Below are 16,235 nucleotides of genomic sequence, written 5' to 3'. Positions count from 1 at the left end.
ACCATAGCTGGCACCCAAGGAAAATTCCATAACAGTGCTAGGTCTCTGTCTCCAGAGAGTAGAAAGACTGAGGGTAGAACTGAGTAGAAAGAGAGAAAGAAAGTCTCTCTACTAGACAGAGAGACCTACCACTACCATCCACTTTTCTTAGGGAAGGTTGGACTCTGGATTTTGCTGAGCCAACACTGTCTTTGAACTCATAAATCCCTTTCTTCCAAGGTAGATAAGATCTGGAGAGTGAGGGGTGGGGAGCAGCAGGATTATGGTCACCCTGTCAGACCTCTCCCAGTGCTGAAACTACATGGACCAAAGCAGGAGTCCAAGCAACAGGCACCATAAGGGCTGCTAGATGGTTGGGTATGAACCACATTCTGGGGACTGTCTCACCACTGCCTTAGAGATATGGTACCATTTCCTATCCCAGATTTGAAGGAGTTTCTGAGTACTTCCTTGCCCCTACCCAGACTGGGCCTGATAACTCATGACCCCGGGTATTCTGTACTGGTTCCTCCAAACCAGGCTTCTCCATGGAACACAGGGAAAAGCACTGGGCACTCATACAAGCTCTGCTCTCAGTGCTGCGTTGTGGGGCTTCTCCAAAGCCCCTGCTTCTGCATTCACCCCTTCAAAGCTCTCACAGCACATTCCCACACTTGAGGGAGGGAGTTATTAGAATTAGGGTATGTTTATGTGAGTGTGGGTGTGTGCATGATGGAAAGGACAGATGTCGCCTTATGTCACATTCCATCGTGTCTAGGGAGGAGGCAAGGACTTTTAAAGCCTTGGGGCTCTGGTGGGACCTGGGTAGAAGGAAGCATCTTCAAGCAAGAGCCATCCCACCGGTATAGCTGGTAGGTGTAAAGCGGGCTGAGCATATGGGATAGAGGATGTTTGGGTTCTCTCTAAAGGTCCATGTCAGGGAGCAGGAGGCCTGGGTTTTGTTTCCGTGGTTCCCAGTAAGTCAGTGCCCATCCTAAAACAACCCTCCTGGCTCATCACCTTAAAAGGAAGGGTCTGTGTCCAAGGGCTGTGTATACTTTAGTGGAAAACAAATTGGGATCTGCTTCTCCTGTCCCCCCAAAAAACCCAACCAGGCAGTCTCAGGGTATGAGGACGGAGCAGAAGGAAAAACAAGGGATAAAGTCTGGGAGCCTCATAGCCTTCTAACCTATTCCTCAGGAGAGGTGCATTATCCGTTCTTCAGCACTGTTGCCATACACACACTTTTCTCCCACCTCCCCGCACCCCTCCTCTCCACTGGAGCTGCTGCCATGGTTGCCAGGCATGGTTGCTAAGTCTCTGCATGGAAGGGTTGGCGTGGGCTGCACTGCCACTAACATTACCATGGTGAATCAGGGGACACCTGGTATAGGCTTGGGGGGAGGGATCATGCAGGCAAACACCCCCACCCGGGACAGAATGAGCCTAAAAGGGGGGCACCTTGAGCACCACTCCAGGTGGGGGTTGAATGAGCTAGGCACTGTGGTAGTGGTGACAGAGAGTGCTACACTGGAAAATGGGGGCCAGTTGTATCATTTCAGTTGCTAGGGGATTAGTTTAGCCAAGAAAGCACACCATTCCGCCTCTATACCCTCTGAAAGGGTGCAAGTGCGTAAGCACTCTTTCCTCCACAAGTATGAGCAGAGTTCAGGCTGAGAACAGTAGGACCCCCAAATCCTGGCTTCTGGATTGGGGGTTGGGAGAGCCTGCTTCAGAGAGAGGGCTCCATGGGTGCCCAAGGACAAACATCTAAGGATGAAAGTGTGGGCCGCTTCGATGGCTAAGACAGACTCCTGTCCTGCTGTGGCATCAGCCCTGGGCACAACACTGAGAGGGTAAGGAGTTAAGGGTGTGGGGGTGACCCTTTTTGAGCTTGGAGGCAGCTCTCCCCCAGAGTTGCACAAAGGCTGCGGGCAAGCCACCACCTCCTCCCTCCACCGCATGGAAGCTGGTTACTCATCTCCTCTGCACCCGAACGCCACTGCCGCTAAAAATAAACCCCCCAGCCGTGGGCCAGCCCTTCCTGCACCCCAACCCCCTGGAAACCAGCAGAGAGTGGCAGGCGGAGACCTTGAGTTCTGTTCCCATCACCTCCCTGATGAAGAAATAAAAGTCTGGGGCAGGATGTCAGGGACAGAATGCTGCTGGTCAGGCACCCTGAGAAGCAGGAGACTGAAGGGTTAAAACGGCGGGAAGGTTGAAGAGACGGGGGCGGGGTGGGGGCACTGTCATCTTGGCAAGAATAAGAAATCCCCTGCCCACTCGTGCGGGTCCCATTAGGCTTGCGGGACAAGAGCAGTGGGAAGGGGCGCCCAATCCCGGGCCCCAGGGGGCGGTCGTGCACGTGGGGGAGGTAGCAGCGCGGAGCCGTCCGCGCCGTGTCACATGCGCGCGCACACACACACAGACAGGCACACACGTGTGCCTGGGTATATATAGTCCCCAGTCGCTGGGCCTGCCGCTCTGCAGTGGGCGCCGGCTCCCCGGGCTGGGAGGGGGCTTTCGGGGCGGGTGGGAGGGTGGGGGGCCGGGGTGGGGTGGGGCAGGATGCTGGATGGCCAGCTCTTCTCCGAGGGGCCCGATAGCCCCCGGAGCTCCAGGATGAGGAGTCTGGCAGCTGCCTCTGGGTGCAGAAATCCAAGCTGCTGGTGATCGAAGTGAAGACTATTTCCTGTCATTATAGTCGCCGCGCCCCTCCTCGACAGCTCATGGACTTCCAGGCCAGCCACTGGCTCCGCGGGCCCCAGAGCCGCACGTGAGTGAAGGACGGGTAAGGGGAAGAGAGAGGTGGGGCAGGGATTGGGGTCTGGACCTTCCCGTGGGCACCAGCCAGCGCTGCTGTTACCCCTTCTCTTCCCCACGCCACCCCCAACCCCATCCCGAAGGCTGGGGCCTGACTCATCCCGTTTGTTTGGGGGCACAGGAGTGGGCGTGAGAAAGGGCAGGTGAGATGGGGCAGATACTGTTAAAGTGTGCATGGAGAGATGGTGAGGAGTCCCGCTTCGACTTCAACCCTAACATATACGCACGTGCACACACGCACACACGCACACACGCGCACACACTCACACACACCCCTCCACCCGGCGGCCCCAAGTGGCCTCCAGCGCTCCCAGCTCCCCGGACCTCGGCTCCCTTCCCCCACAAACTGCTCACCTGGGTTCCTGCTCATTGTCCCAGGTGTGGGCCGCGCCCGGGATCCCCTGAGCCGCCGCCCCGCCGGCCCTGGGCCTCCAGGGTGCTGCAGGAGGCGACCAACTGGCGGGCGGGGCCCCCGGCCGAGGCCCGAGCCCGGGAGCAAGAGAAAAGGAAAGCGGCGTCGCAGGAGCGGGAGGCCAAGGAGACCGAGCGAAAAAGGCGCAAGGCTGGTGGGGCCCGAAGGAGTCCCCCTGGTCGGCCCCGCCCGGAGCCTCGGAACGCCCTTCGGGTGGCCCACTCTGCAGGGCTCCCAGCTCCCTCAAGGCCCGAGCGCCTGGGGTCGGTGGGGCGACCGCCCCGTCCAACCGCGCAGCCGCAGAGCAATCCTGGGGCGGCGTGGGCGGGGCCCTGGGGCGGTCGGCGGCCAGGGCCCCCCAGCTACGAGGCTCACCTGCTGCTGAGAGGCGCTGCGGGGATGGCCCCGCGACGCCGCTGGGACCGGCCGCCACCCTACGTGGCTCCACCTTCTTACGAGGGCCCCCACAGGACCCTGGGGACTAAGCGAGGCCCCGAGCCCTCGCAGGCGCGCTCCTCTTCAACCTGTGCGCCGACTAGGACAGAGGGAGGGTGCGCAAAGAAGAGGCTAGATCCTCGCATCTACCGGGACGTCCTAGGGGCCTGGGGTCTCCGTCAGGGGCGGGGTCTCTTGGGGGGATCCCCAGGCTGTGGAACAGACAGGCCAAGGCTGGAGTCCGGTAAGGGGCCCGCGGAGAAAAGCCTGAGGCTGGCTGCTGCTGGCCTGAAGAGTGGTAGCGACGGCCATCCCCAAGCTAAAGCCGCTGGGAGCCCAGGCACAGTTCCTGCGGGGTCTGCCACTGCCACCCCTAGCCCCCCGCGTCCCACTCCCAGGTCCAGACCCCATCCCAGAGGCTCCGGGGAAGGGAGGGAAGGTAGAGACCAGACCTGGCTCCCCAAACGCTGGGTTCCCTCCATTAAAAAGCAGCCGCCCCGGCATAGCCAGACCCTCCCCAGACCCTGGGCTCCAGGAGGCACGGGATGGATAGAGTCCCTGGGTCATAGAGGGGAGGCAGGACCCGAGACCTTAGAGGGTTGGAAGGCGACCCGACGCCCCCACACCCTGCCCCGAAGTTCCCGTGGCCCCGCTCGTGGGGAAGGCGTCTTTGTCATTGATGCCACTTGCGTTGTGATACGCTCCCAGTACGTCCCGACCCCTCGAACCCAGCATGTGCAGCTTTTGCCCGCCGGGGTGCCGCGCCTTGTAGGGAATGCCCCCAGCCAACCGAAACCCAATAAAGAGGAGGGAGAGGGGGCCGCGGTCCTTCCCTCCCCTTGCCGAAAGCTGCCATTGAGCAGTCGCCCTTCTCTCCAACCCAGTGAGGGACGCGGGCTCGAAGCTGAGCGCGGGAAGCCCGCGGACTCCTCACTGGAGGAGCGCGCCTCCCGCATCTTGGGGCTCCCGGTTGGCGAAGTAAACCTACAGGATCCCCCCACGCAGCCAGGTAGCCCAGAGCACTCAGCCTTAGGCCCAGCGGCTTCGCGGGGAGCGCGCGGTGCCGAGGGATCGGAGAAAGTGGCGTCCGGCACGCGGCGCGCAGGCCGGGGCTGGGCGCGAGCCCCTGGACCCTATGCCGGGGCCCTGCGGGAAGCCGTGTCCCGCATCCGCCGCCACACCGCCCCGGACTCCGACTCAGACGAAGCTGCGGAGCTCAGCGTCCATAGCAGCTCTTCTGATGCGAGCGACACAGAAGCCTCGGGCGCCTCCTGGCGGAAAGAGCGGACCGGGCCCCCGGAAGGCGGAAAGACAGCCGAGCTGAGCGGCAATGCCCGAGAGATTGTAGGTGCCATCAGCAAAACCGAGGAGGTCCTCTACGGGGCGAGGGACATTAAGGGGACTCCACAGGGAAATAGGGAGCAACAGTGAGAGGCCCTTTATTGTATTTGTGTCCCCTTTCTTCCTCACAGACTTCCTTGTACCCCTTACCTATACCCACCCATTCCCGTACTCAGCATAGAAGGCACACAGATGAGAGGGAGCACATGTCAGTTCATGATTTTTTTTTTTTCAGGAGAGTTGAGGGTGTGCACTAGATTTGAATGCCTGTTCCACTCAGTGCCTGTGGGTAAGGTCTTCAGCAGGGCCCAGTGCACTAACATGGAGCTGAGCAGAGAGGCCTAAGTGGGATTAGGCTGGAGGGCAGGGGTGGGATAGTCAGGGCAACTGCAGGGCAGGACCTCTGGGCCGGAGGAAGAAGGTGATGGAGAGGCCTCAGACTGAGGATCAGATGACAGAGAGGCCCTTGGCAGAAGCCACCAGCAAAGCAGAAGAGGAGTCACTTTGGTTTCACAGATCTTGGGTTCCAACCCCAACTCTGACACTGATTTGCTGGGTAACCTTAAGCAAGTCATTTCCCCTCTCCAGTTCCCATAATATGTAAAATGAGGGAGTTCTAAGGTCCATTCCTGATGTTTTGGAGTCCTAGGAGAGGCTCTTATCTCAATCCTCCTCTCCGCAAGACAGGAATAAGTGAACAGAGTCTGAGGGTCCCTGGGTGGCTCAATTCAAGAGACTGTGCAGGGTTTGCAGAAGAGCCAAGTAAGTGGGCAAGGGCTCCTATTCCAGTCTCTCAGGTTTAGGTGTAGGATCCCCGAGGCAGAGCAGGATGGTGGCCTTGTCACTGTCCCTAGTTTGTGGTGGTCTGAGCTGGGGAGGGAAGGCACCCAATGAAGCAGCCCTGTTCCTCCTCCCCAGTGTCCCTTGGTGATGCTCTAAATAGTTACCACGATTTCCCACCCAGGTGGAATTACCCATCTGAGAGAATCCTGAGAATGTCTTACATGTTTCTGCCTCTTCCAGAAACCAACAAGGGAAGGAAGAGGCTAGTCCCCAAAAGCCTGTAGGTGTGGGGTGTGATACTCGCTGTAGCCACTACGGGGCGCGCGCAGGTCGCGGATTTCCCTCGTAGCTAGTCCCCGAGTCTTGCCAACCCCGGCACTGCCACTTAATCAATTGCTCCCTAGTTCCTGCGCGCGGGTCCCCTGCCCTGCCGTCTCCAGCCATGCGAGATCGCGAGTAGGCCTCTGGCCTTGCAGACCTCTGGAGCGCGCGGAGCCCCTCTCTGTACTCGTCCACAGCAAACAGCTTGGGATTCAGACACTGAAGTATTTTTTTCTCTTCGATCTCGGACACCTCCTCTGTCTCTATTTACTAGCCATGTGAACTCGGCCAAATCACTTCACCTCCCTGAGCCTCAGTCTCCTCATCCGTCAAATGGGGGTTTATAAACACCTACCTCGCAGGGTTGTTGTGAGGACTTAATGCGATAATGTATGTAAAGCGCCTTGCACAGTACCTGGTACACAGCAGGCGCTCAATAAATCTAACCTTCCCTTTGTCCAGCCTTGGCATCTTTTTCCTCTCACCGACCCATTGCCCACAGCATCTTTCCCCCCAGGGCTCCTGCGCTCCTTCCTGCTCGGTGGGCGGTGGAGGAGACCCCTTTCTCTGATGGAAACTCCGGTGGTCCACCCCTGTCTCCCCCAGTGCGGACTCTCCCTTCTTTGCCCCCCACCCCACCCCCGCTGACTCTTCCCATTGCTTCGATGCACTCCCCCCACCCCCCATTCCGGGCAAGGGCTGAGTCAGCCTGGGTAAATTTAGCCGCCGACTAGGCAGGCGCGGGGGCTTCGCTCATACTCAGTCGCCGAGTCCTGGCCCGGCCCTCGGCCCCGCCTCTGCCCCCCACCCCCACCGAGTCCTGCCAACAGCAACTCCGGCTCAGCGTTCCGATCCCCAGCCCCGCTCTCAAACCACTTAGAGTTTTGGTCTCCAATTATCTCAGTGTCGCTCCCCACCCGCAACCGGAGAGACTGGGCAGGACTGGGAGTGGGGCAGGGTAGGGAGGCCGCTGGATTGGACCCTAAACTGGGCGTCTGACCTTGGTTCAGTGAAAGGGGTTGGGCGGCGGGTGGTAGGGGGGGCGCTTTGGGGGCTTTGAATCTAAATGGGTAACATTGGTCAGAGTCACCCAGGAAGGTCCGTCCATCTCAGAACCTGCCTGGAAACCATACTGCCAGGTTTCAAGTTAGCTCTTGCTGGAGGAAGTGAAGTAAGTAGGGGTTCACCTTGGGCAGAGATCAAAGGTTTCTGAGTTCTGTCTTCCTTCCACCTACAGTTCTAACTGCTGCTGATTCTAACTCCTAAACATTTACTGAGCACCTGAGAAGAACTGGGCACTAAGCTAAACTCCAAGAAAGAGATGAGTAAGACCTGCCTGATGGGGTGAAGGGAAAACACGAAAATAATGATAGATTGAGCAGTTGGTGTTAAGTATTATAAAGAATCAAACAAGGCAGATTGTACAGATTCTATGAGATCATGAAAGGCTCCATGAAGGAGGTAGGCATCTGAGATAGCATTTGGGGAAAGGGTTTCCAAGCAGAGGAGACAGCAAAAATAGAGGCGTGAATGTAAGGGAAATGGTTTGTTTAGGAAATTGTCAAATGGTCTGGTTTGACTGGAGTTGAGGATACATTCAGAGAAGATATGGATGATAAAGGCAGGCGTGAAAACAGAGGCCAAGCTAGGGTGAGCCTGGTCCAGCTCAGGGGTGTGTGCCTTTGACCTCTGGGCCTAAGAATAGGATGGACTTAAGGCTAGGAGGAAGACTGAGGAAGACCAGGGCAGTAGTGAGAGCATCTGCCTGGATTTTGCTGTAGCCCTGGGGCTCCCAGGCTCTGGGAGTGGCAGGAGAGGTAAGATGCATGGGAAAGTAGAGGGGCTAGCCCTGGGGAGGGGGTTCCACAATGCTGCCTAGGTTTCTTTGAGGCTGAACACACAGGAGGCTAGTTTTAAGAGCTTATGCAGACTGCTGTCATTATTAGAGAACTATGGTAGTGTTGTATCCAGAACATGGACTCTGGGACCTGGCAGCCTGGGTTTAAATCTTGCATCTACCTCATATTCGATCTTCCCTTGTAGTTCAGTCGGTAAAGAATCCACCTGCAATGCAGGAGACCCAGGTTCCATTCCTGGGTCAGGAAGATTCCCCTGGAGAAAGAAATGGCAACCTCCTCCAGTATACTTGCCTGGGCATGGACAGAGAAGCCTGGTGGGCTATAATCCACGGGGTCGCAAGAGTCAGACACGACTGAGCGACTAAACCACCACCACCACCACCACCACCACCACCTCATACTAGCTGTGTGACTTTGGGCCAGTTACTCGACATCTCTGTGCCTTAGCAGCCTCAGTTACAAAATGAAGTTATTAATAGTGTGTTTTTCATAAGCTTGTTGGGAGGATTAATGATTCAATATGTAAAGCACTTAGAACATCTCCTGGCACACAGTATGTGATATATGTATTGAACTCTGTTATTTCTCTTTAGGGGACTTTCTTTAGTGTTGGGAGTATTAGGTTGGGAGATGGGAAGAGAGAAGTAGAGGTAGAGGAATAGGAGGAAGAGGCAGCAGAGGCTGAGAGGAGAGGGGATTCCTGCGGTGGAGACAAGCAGCCCCTTGACTGGGTGAATGGTGTACTGAGAGCACATGGGTGGTTGGGATGTCAAGTGCAATACCCCCTCCCCCAGGACTTCCTCCATCTTTGCCTAAGGATGAAATCAGCACCAGCTGCTAAAGATCTGGGAGAAAGGGTAGGAGAGGAGAAGGGGAGAAGCTAGTACAGGCCTGGGGGGCCAGCCCTGGGTGAGCCATATCTCAGACTGGCCCTGCAGGGCCCTGTGGGTGGGAGGCTGGAGGCTCCCTGCTGCGAAAATGACTTCTAAATCTGGCTGCGTCTGCCAGCCAGCCAGCCTCAAGACAGAGGCCACAACTACACCGCACCCCCTACCCCATGTTGGGACAGCCTTGTAGGGACGGCAATGCTGGAGAGTGTGCTCAGGTCGGGGCAGCAGCCCTCAGGTTACCACAGAATGCTCCTACCCTTCCACCAGCCAAGTTCTTCCCAGGGAAGCCCCTTTCTGAAGGCAGCTAAGAGCCCCCTCCCCCTTCAGACTCTCAGGAGAGCCCTGGGACTTCCCGAGATAGATCACAAATGGGTAAATGAAACAAAGAATCAGGCCATAACTCTGGGACTTTTCGTCAGGAGTGTGTGTGTGTGTGTGTGTGTGTGAGTGAGGAGGAGAGGACAAGGAGAGATGGCTGAACATGAATATGTAGATATTGTGCATTCACTCAGTTATTCATTTGTTCACTTACCCATTGATCATGGATGCCAGGCCCTAGGGACACATAAAAGACTCAGACCTGTTACCTATCTTCAGGGAGTTCACACATCTAGGCTGTATGAGAAACAGGGGAAGGGATTTGGAAGAGGAAACCCACAGAGTCATCACAGTGCAGGCAGTACAATGTAATATATGTTGATAAAGGCATTCCCACAGGGTCTAGGGGAGCACAAAGGCAGGAATGGCTCCCAAACTGTAACTGCTGAGCAGTCGGAATATACCCAAGCTTTTGAGAGACCAGTCACTGAGGGTACACGTGTTAGTGAAGGAGGCTCAGCCTGGATCCATTATCTCCTCTGCATGTCCTGGTGTGGGGGCTCCCTCCTTTGAAGCCCCTGGTACTACTTAGCCTCTTTTAAAAGTTCTATTTAACATGGACCATTTTAAAAGTCTTCATTGGTGCATCATTTTTGCTTCTGTTTTATATTTTGGTTTTTTGGCTGCAAGTCATGTGGGATCTTAGCTTCCTGACCAGGGATCGACCCAAACACCCCCTGCATTGAAAGGGGAAGTCTTAACCACTGGACTGCCAGGCAAGTCCCTTACATAAGCTTTTGTGAATCTTTTTAGAGAAGAGTTACTTCATCCATCCATCTATCTATGCATGCATCCATCCATCCTTTTGTTTATTCATCTGTGCATCCATACATCCCACCCATCCATTTATCCACCCATTCACCAACTCATCTGTCATCCTTCCATCAATTTATCCATCTATGCATTCCTTCCTTCCTTCCTTCATCCATCCATCCATCCATCCATCCATCTTAATGAGGGCATGTGATGCACCTAGCTCAGTGTTGCAAGAGATGCCAAGATGAACAAAACATTGAGTCCATGCCCTCAGAAAGCTAGAAGCCAATAAAAATATGAATAACATACACAGATGTTCCACCCATGGAGCAGCCAGTATGTGCTGTTAGTGAAAGCCCCGCCAAGAAGGTGCGTCAGGAGGCAAGGCCACTTCGCCAAGGGAAATTAGAAGAGCCTCATGAGGAAGGCCGGAGAAGGCAATGGCACTCACTCCAGTACTCTTGCCTGGAAAATCCCATGGACAGAGGAGCCTGGTAGGCTGTAGTCCATGTGGTCGCTAGGAGTCGGACACGACTGAGCAACTTCACTTTCACTTTTCACTTTCATGCATTGGAGAAGGAAATGGCAACCCACTTCAGTGTTCTTGCCTGGAGAATCCCAGGGACAGGGGAGCCTGGTGGGCTGCCGTCTATGGGGTCGCACAGAGTTGGACACGACTGAAGTGACTTAGCAGCAGTAGCAGCATGAGGAAGGCAGCTTTGAGATGAATTTCAGCCAGGGGAGATGGGGAAAAGGTTCATTCCAGGGTGTGGGTGAAGGTAGAGAGGTGGGAGAGCACACAGCTTTCACAGGCACTGGGGAAGGCAGAGTTGCAAGGGGATGGGATCCTGGAATGATGTATGGGAACCACATCATGAAGTATCCCAGGAAAGCAGGGATAAAACATTTGAGGACTTCCCTAGTGGTCCAGTGGCTAAAACCCCATGGTCCCAAGGCAGAGAGCCTGAGTCGATCCCTGGTCAGGGAGCTAGATCCCACATGCTGCAACTAAGAGCTTGTGTGCTGAAACTAAAAGATCTTGCATGCCGCAACTAAGACCCAGCTCAGCCAGAAAAATAAATATTAAACAAACAAACATTTGAGCTTTAGTGAGAGGAACTGAGGGAGAGATGAGGGGCAGAGAGGTTTTGTGTGATTCTCTACTGGACCATGAGCTACTCAAGGGTAGTGCCTTTGATTTAGTTCTGCATCGCCTATAAGCTTGGCCTGGAGCAGGCTCTCAATAGATGCTGGCAGAAAGAAGGAACAAATGATAAAACTGTGCCACAGGAACATTGGCACAGCAATTCAGGGTCCATATATAAGGGAGGGGTTGCTGCTGCCTGGTGTGACAGTCCTTCCTCTTTGCCCCCCACCTGCCAGGGATGACCCTGCTTCCTTTGCTGGGGTCCCTCCAGTAGCTCTCCCAAGAGGCACCACAAGGTGGCGATGTTCCAAGCGTAGCACTGAGCTCTGCCAAGATCCTTGACACCAGTAGCTGGTGAGGTGCCCTTCAAGAACTGTCCGCAGATGGTCAGAACTTCCTTTCAGCAAGCCTTGAGGCAGAATGAAGAGTTTGTGTGTGGCTGTGGCAGAGGAGTCGACAGATCGTAACCCCAACGATCATACAGGCCTCACCTACAGTATACACTCATTTATCCTCACCTATCCTATACGCTCATTTGATAGGATCTACTATGTGCCACGCACAGTGCAGGCTCTTAGAAAAACAACAGTAATCAAGACACAGCCCCTACCCTCAAGGTAGGGGCTTACCCTCTAGTCCTTTCCAAAACTTCCTTTGCTATCTTTCTCTCTCTCTTTCTTTTACACCCCCCTCCACCCACACACACACAAACACACACACCTGTTCCCCAGGGCCAATCCCCTTGACCTGGGAAGCCATCCCCATGTGAAATCTGCTCTTTGGCCCTGCTCCCCTCTTCACATCCAAGTTTCTCCCTAAGGCTATTGCATGGCCACAGTAGCATGAGCCCTCGGTGCTCCTTCCTGTGATGGCTCCTTTTGCTCTTCCCCTGAGCCCAAGCCTATTCTTTTTCCCCACCTCCCCCACCCACACTACTCTGCCAGCCCTGAAACTTTAGGGCCCTCCGTAAATTATACCTGGTATGGGATAGGGCCTCCTAATACCCTAGAACTCTGGAGGCTACAGGAACATGAAGGTGGGTTCACAGAAGGACCCTGGGAGACGCTGGCACCACCAACACAGAGATGAGGGTCCAGAAAACCAAAGACCCCAGAGGCATGCCCTTCTGTGGCTCGGGGGCTCTGCCAGCCAAACCTGTCCCCAGACAGGCTGCCTTCTTTTCTCACCTGCTTTAGAGGGACCTCTCCCTAGTTGCAACTCCACACCGGTTTGGAGGTGAAGCATTATGGGACATTGTCCACTTTCCCATCATGCTCCGGGGCTCCAGTTAGCCCTTGGCGGGTTTGGGAGAGGAGAGGAGGGAGGGCTGGTGCTGAGAGTGGGAGCCAGGCCCGTCGAGGTCCCGGGAGTGAATGCCGCATTGTTGGCCAGGCCAGAGTCACAGATAATTACCTCAATTAGTGACAATGGGAGAGTAATAAATACAGGCTTAGTGTCTCCTACCCCACCAGGGCTCCGAAGATTAATCCAGGCTGACGGGCGGGCCCTGAAAGGCGTGATGGACAATTCATTAAACTCCCCAAATGCCGCACAACCTGGGCGTGAAGGCTGAGTTAGCCCCCTGGGGGCTGCTCCTTTGTCCCGATTGTGTGTCTCCGCCACCGCAGAGCCGAGCAGCCCCCAGAGAGCGGGGAGGTGAGCGGGGCTCTCCCAGTCGGGCCAGGCGGCGGGGGGATTAGGCCTCGGTCCGGCCCTGGTTGCCCTGGCACACCAGCCCGGCCGGGCTGGAATGTCCATGGCGGGGAGCGGGCCGAGCGGAGGGGCGGGGCCGACAAGGTGGGGTAAGGGGGGCACATAAAACCAGGGGCAGGAGGAGTTAATTAGACGCCAGCCGAGGAGGGCGAGGGGCCACAATAGGGCTGAGGGGCCGCCAGGGACGGCCCCTTCACTTCCGAGGATTAATAGGGAGGAGAGAGAAGGGAGGGGTTCGGCTCTGGGGGAGGAGAGCTGGAGCTTCCCAGGGTGGCACTGCCCCCTCTTGCCCGGCTTGGTACTTACTTGGCAAGTGGTTGGGAGGCAGGGGGCCCTGGCAGCCGGGGCAGGTACCCCCTAGCATCCCACAGAGTGGCTTTTTCTTCCTTGGGTGGTACCTCCATTGGTAGGATGGTTGGGCAGGGAGGAGAGAAGGGACCCTCTCATTTCTCAGGGAGGTAGTAAAAGCAGGAATATTTAGGGGCCCTGTTCTCAATGCCCCACCTCCTCAAACCTACTCTGAGGTGGAACCGGGAGCCTGAAGCTTTACCCTTCCTGATGAGGCTGGTAAAACCAAGTCTGAGGAGGGGCTGGAGCTGGTGTGCATGCATGGGTGTAGGGGCTGCTGTGTGCCTGCACACACACATGCACACACTTGTATGTGCAGACATGCTTGTGCACAGGGCCTGGCATTCAACAGGTCCTCTGTTAATATCTGTGGAGTGAATGAGTGAACTTTGGTGTTGGGTGTGAGGAGAAGCGGCGCTGGGCTCCACCGTGACATGGAGTGAATGGACTTGGGCCCTTTCATTCTGAGCTCCCAGTTATGGCCCAGGGAGGATGAGGGCTCCACCTCTGAGCAGATGAGCAAACGTCCAGGAAAAATGAAGTGGCAGTAGCTCTTTCCCTTTGAAAAGGGAGGAAAAATGCAGTGGCCTCTTGGAAGCCCCACTTCCTCCTGGGCCCCAGGGAACAGGGCAGCCCTGGCTCCTCCCTAGGAGCCACCCCACCCTATACCCTCCCAGGGGATGACAAGGGAGCGAGTTGGCGGCAGTTCCCTGGGCATATTTATAACCTGCTGCTCGCTCACCAGCGTCTGCTTTTAGCCCAGACGGGGGAGGGGGCAGGGGGGTGGTCTGTCTCATGCTGGGCGCCCTGGCTGGGTGTGGAAAGAGTGAGTAAGGGTGAGTGGTGGGCAGCTCTGCATGGATATTCCTGCTCACACCACAGCCAAACAGCTTATTTTCTCCTCATTTTGTTATTTTTCTCCCTCTGGCCTGGAGAGGAGGACTGAGCCAGCCTGAGGTGGGGGGTGGGGGGTGCTAGACCCTGGGGTATTTGCAGCCCCACTGACAGGGTTTTTCCAGGGTGCGTGTGGCAGGGTGTGTGTGGTGCCGGCTTGCTGACCCCCTGGGGACTGTGCAGCCTCAGTCCTCTCAGCTTTTCCGCTCCCCCCAGGATATTTCAGGACCAGTGCCTCCCTCACTCACTGAGCCAAGCCTGTGTCCGGGGTCCCTGCCAGTCTCGGATCCCAACTGAAGGTCAGAGGTGGGCGGGAGGATAGTGACCCCCGCCTGGGCCTGCTCTGGGCACTGCTGCTTTCCTCCCTAGGGTTTACCTGCTCCGTGTGAGGATGGCACATGTGATCCTAATCAATAATTAGCTCCTAGGTAGTGCTTTGCAGATCTAGCCCTTTTGCTTTAAAAAAATTTTTTTTCTTTTGCTTACTTTTTTTTTTTTTGCTTTATTATCACATGTCCCTTTGAGGACCCAGCCCCATTCTGCACTTCCCTACCCCCTCCCTTGAAGTTCCTGTGGCTGGAAGTAAAGGACTTCCATGCTGAGGACATGAGTATGGGAGTCTGTCTTTAAACTTCATGCTTGTGCAGAGGGCTTTACACTTCATTGAGCCTTCACAGCACTGCTTCCATTATCCTGACAATATCTTGATGTGCCTGATTCCCTGGCCAGACTGTATACTTCTAGCAGGCTCCATGGCTCATACATCACTATATCCCCAGCATTTGGCATATCCCTGGCACAGAAGAGATGTCAGCAAGTGTTCAAATGACCCTGTATTTCACGTCCATGTACATGATCTTGTCTGAACCTCATCACCTTCCTGAAGAAGACTAAGTGCCAGTAATCATCCCTGTTGAATAGACAAAGCAGCTGAAGCCCAGAAAGCTACGGAGTTTTTGAAAGTCTAGTTAGGACCAGAACAGGATTCACTTCTTCCTTGCCCTTCTTCCAGCTCCTATGTGTCGGCGCAGCTCAGAGCCGCCCCGCCCCCCCCCCCCCCCCAGCTTCCAGGCCTGAAAGCAGATACTCATTCTAGTTCGTAGTGTTAGGAGTTAGGTGAGAGTGGTTGGGGACAGCTGCCAACCCTTTGACTCTTCACCCTGTTGCTTCTCCCCGAATCTGGGTATTGTCTGGCAGGGGCCCACACCTCCTCTCCTGCCTCTGGGGGGATCTAGTAGCTCTTTGGATTATAGACTGGACATTATTGCAGGGGGTTCTTTACTGGACACGCAGCCCTGTCAGGTACCTTCTGCCCAGGATCAGTAAGATTTCTATTCCTCTTCCTCAACTGCCCATCAAAGCTGAACTGGTGCTAGCTTGGTGGATGAGAGAAAGGAAAAGGGATATATCACTGCAGGATTGAGCAGCTCCTGGCTCCACTTCCCTACCCCCACACATATCCCAAAGGCCAACAAGGGTCAGAGTTCACACATCCAGGGAGGTGGGAGGCAGCAACAACAGCAAAGAGTCCTGGGGAGAGGGGGAAATTCTCCAGTAGGCTGGGATCAGTCGTTGCCCTTAGGGGGTGGGGTGCTTCATAGCTCCCCCTGTCCTTCAAGCCCTCCCCTGGGGCGGGGGAAGTGTTAGGATTAGAGACTGGCATTAGAGCTTAGCAAGCAGTTAGTGTTTGCCTGAAGTTAGGTTAAGGCTAAGGTTAGACCTAATCCTAGGGAGAGGGAGTGGATTAGAGTTAGAGAGAGGTTTTCGGGCTGTAGGAGAAATTAGTTCTTCCCTCCGATCTGGTGAAATGCACACAGAGGTATCATGTTGGTGTTGTTAGTAACAGAATTCTCATTTGGGCTTTCTATGGGAATGGCTAACCTCATGGTTTGGTTATGGACCACAGTTGGGTTTCCTTTCAGTTACACTGGTTAAAGTCTAGCCTCTATTTGGATTCTAACCCTGCTGTTCCTTTCTTCTCCCCCATTATCCTCTCTCAGCTTTTCACCTGTTCTTTGTAGCCCAAGGTTTGGAAGTTGATGTCCTAATGTGGCATTTCCCTGTCCTGGGAAGGAGAGTGGCTTCCCCGTTGCCCAACACCCTGACCACAGCTGGCCCAGAGAGGCTTTGGGGACCAAAACCTCTACACCCATGAG

The 16,235-nt window shown here is 55.4% G+C and overlaps 1 protein-coding gene across 1 annotated transcript; it reads left to right on the top strand.

Annotated features, from left to right (window-relative positions):
* The first annotated feature begins 2,547 nt into the window (after positions 1–2,547).
* Positions 2,548–6,482, top strand: DDN (dendrin). The gene is given in 3 exon segments (XM_070369975.1): positions 2,548–2,587; positions 2,590–2,755; positions 3,181–6,482. Coding segments are annotated over 3 exon segments (2,106 nt in total). The 3' UTR covers positions 5,081–6,482.
* Positions 6,483–16,235: the final 9,753 nt, after the last annotated feature.

The sequence above is a fragment of the Bos mutus genome, chromosome 5 (genome assembly GCF_027580195.1).
Source record: "Bos mutus isolate GX-2022 chromosome 5, NWIPB_WYAK_1.1, whole genome shotgun sequence".
Taxonomy (NCBI): Eukaryota; Metazoa; Chordata; class Mammalia; order Artiodactyla; family Bovidae; genus Bos; species Bos mutus.
The sequence above is the reverse complement of the archived record's forward strand: the minus strand, read 5'-3'. Positions and strand labels throughout refer to the sequence as shown.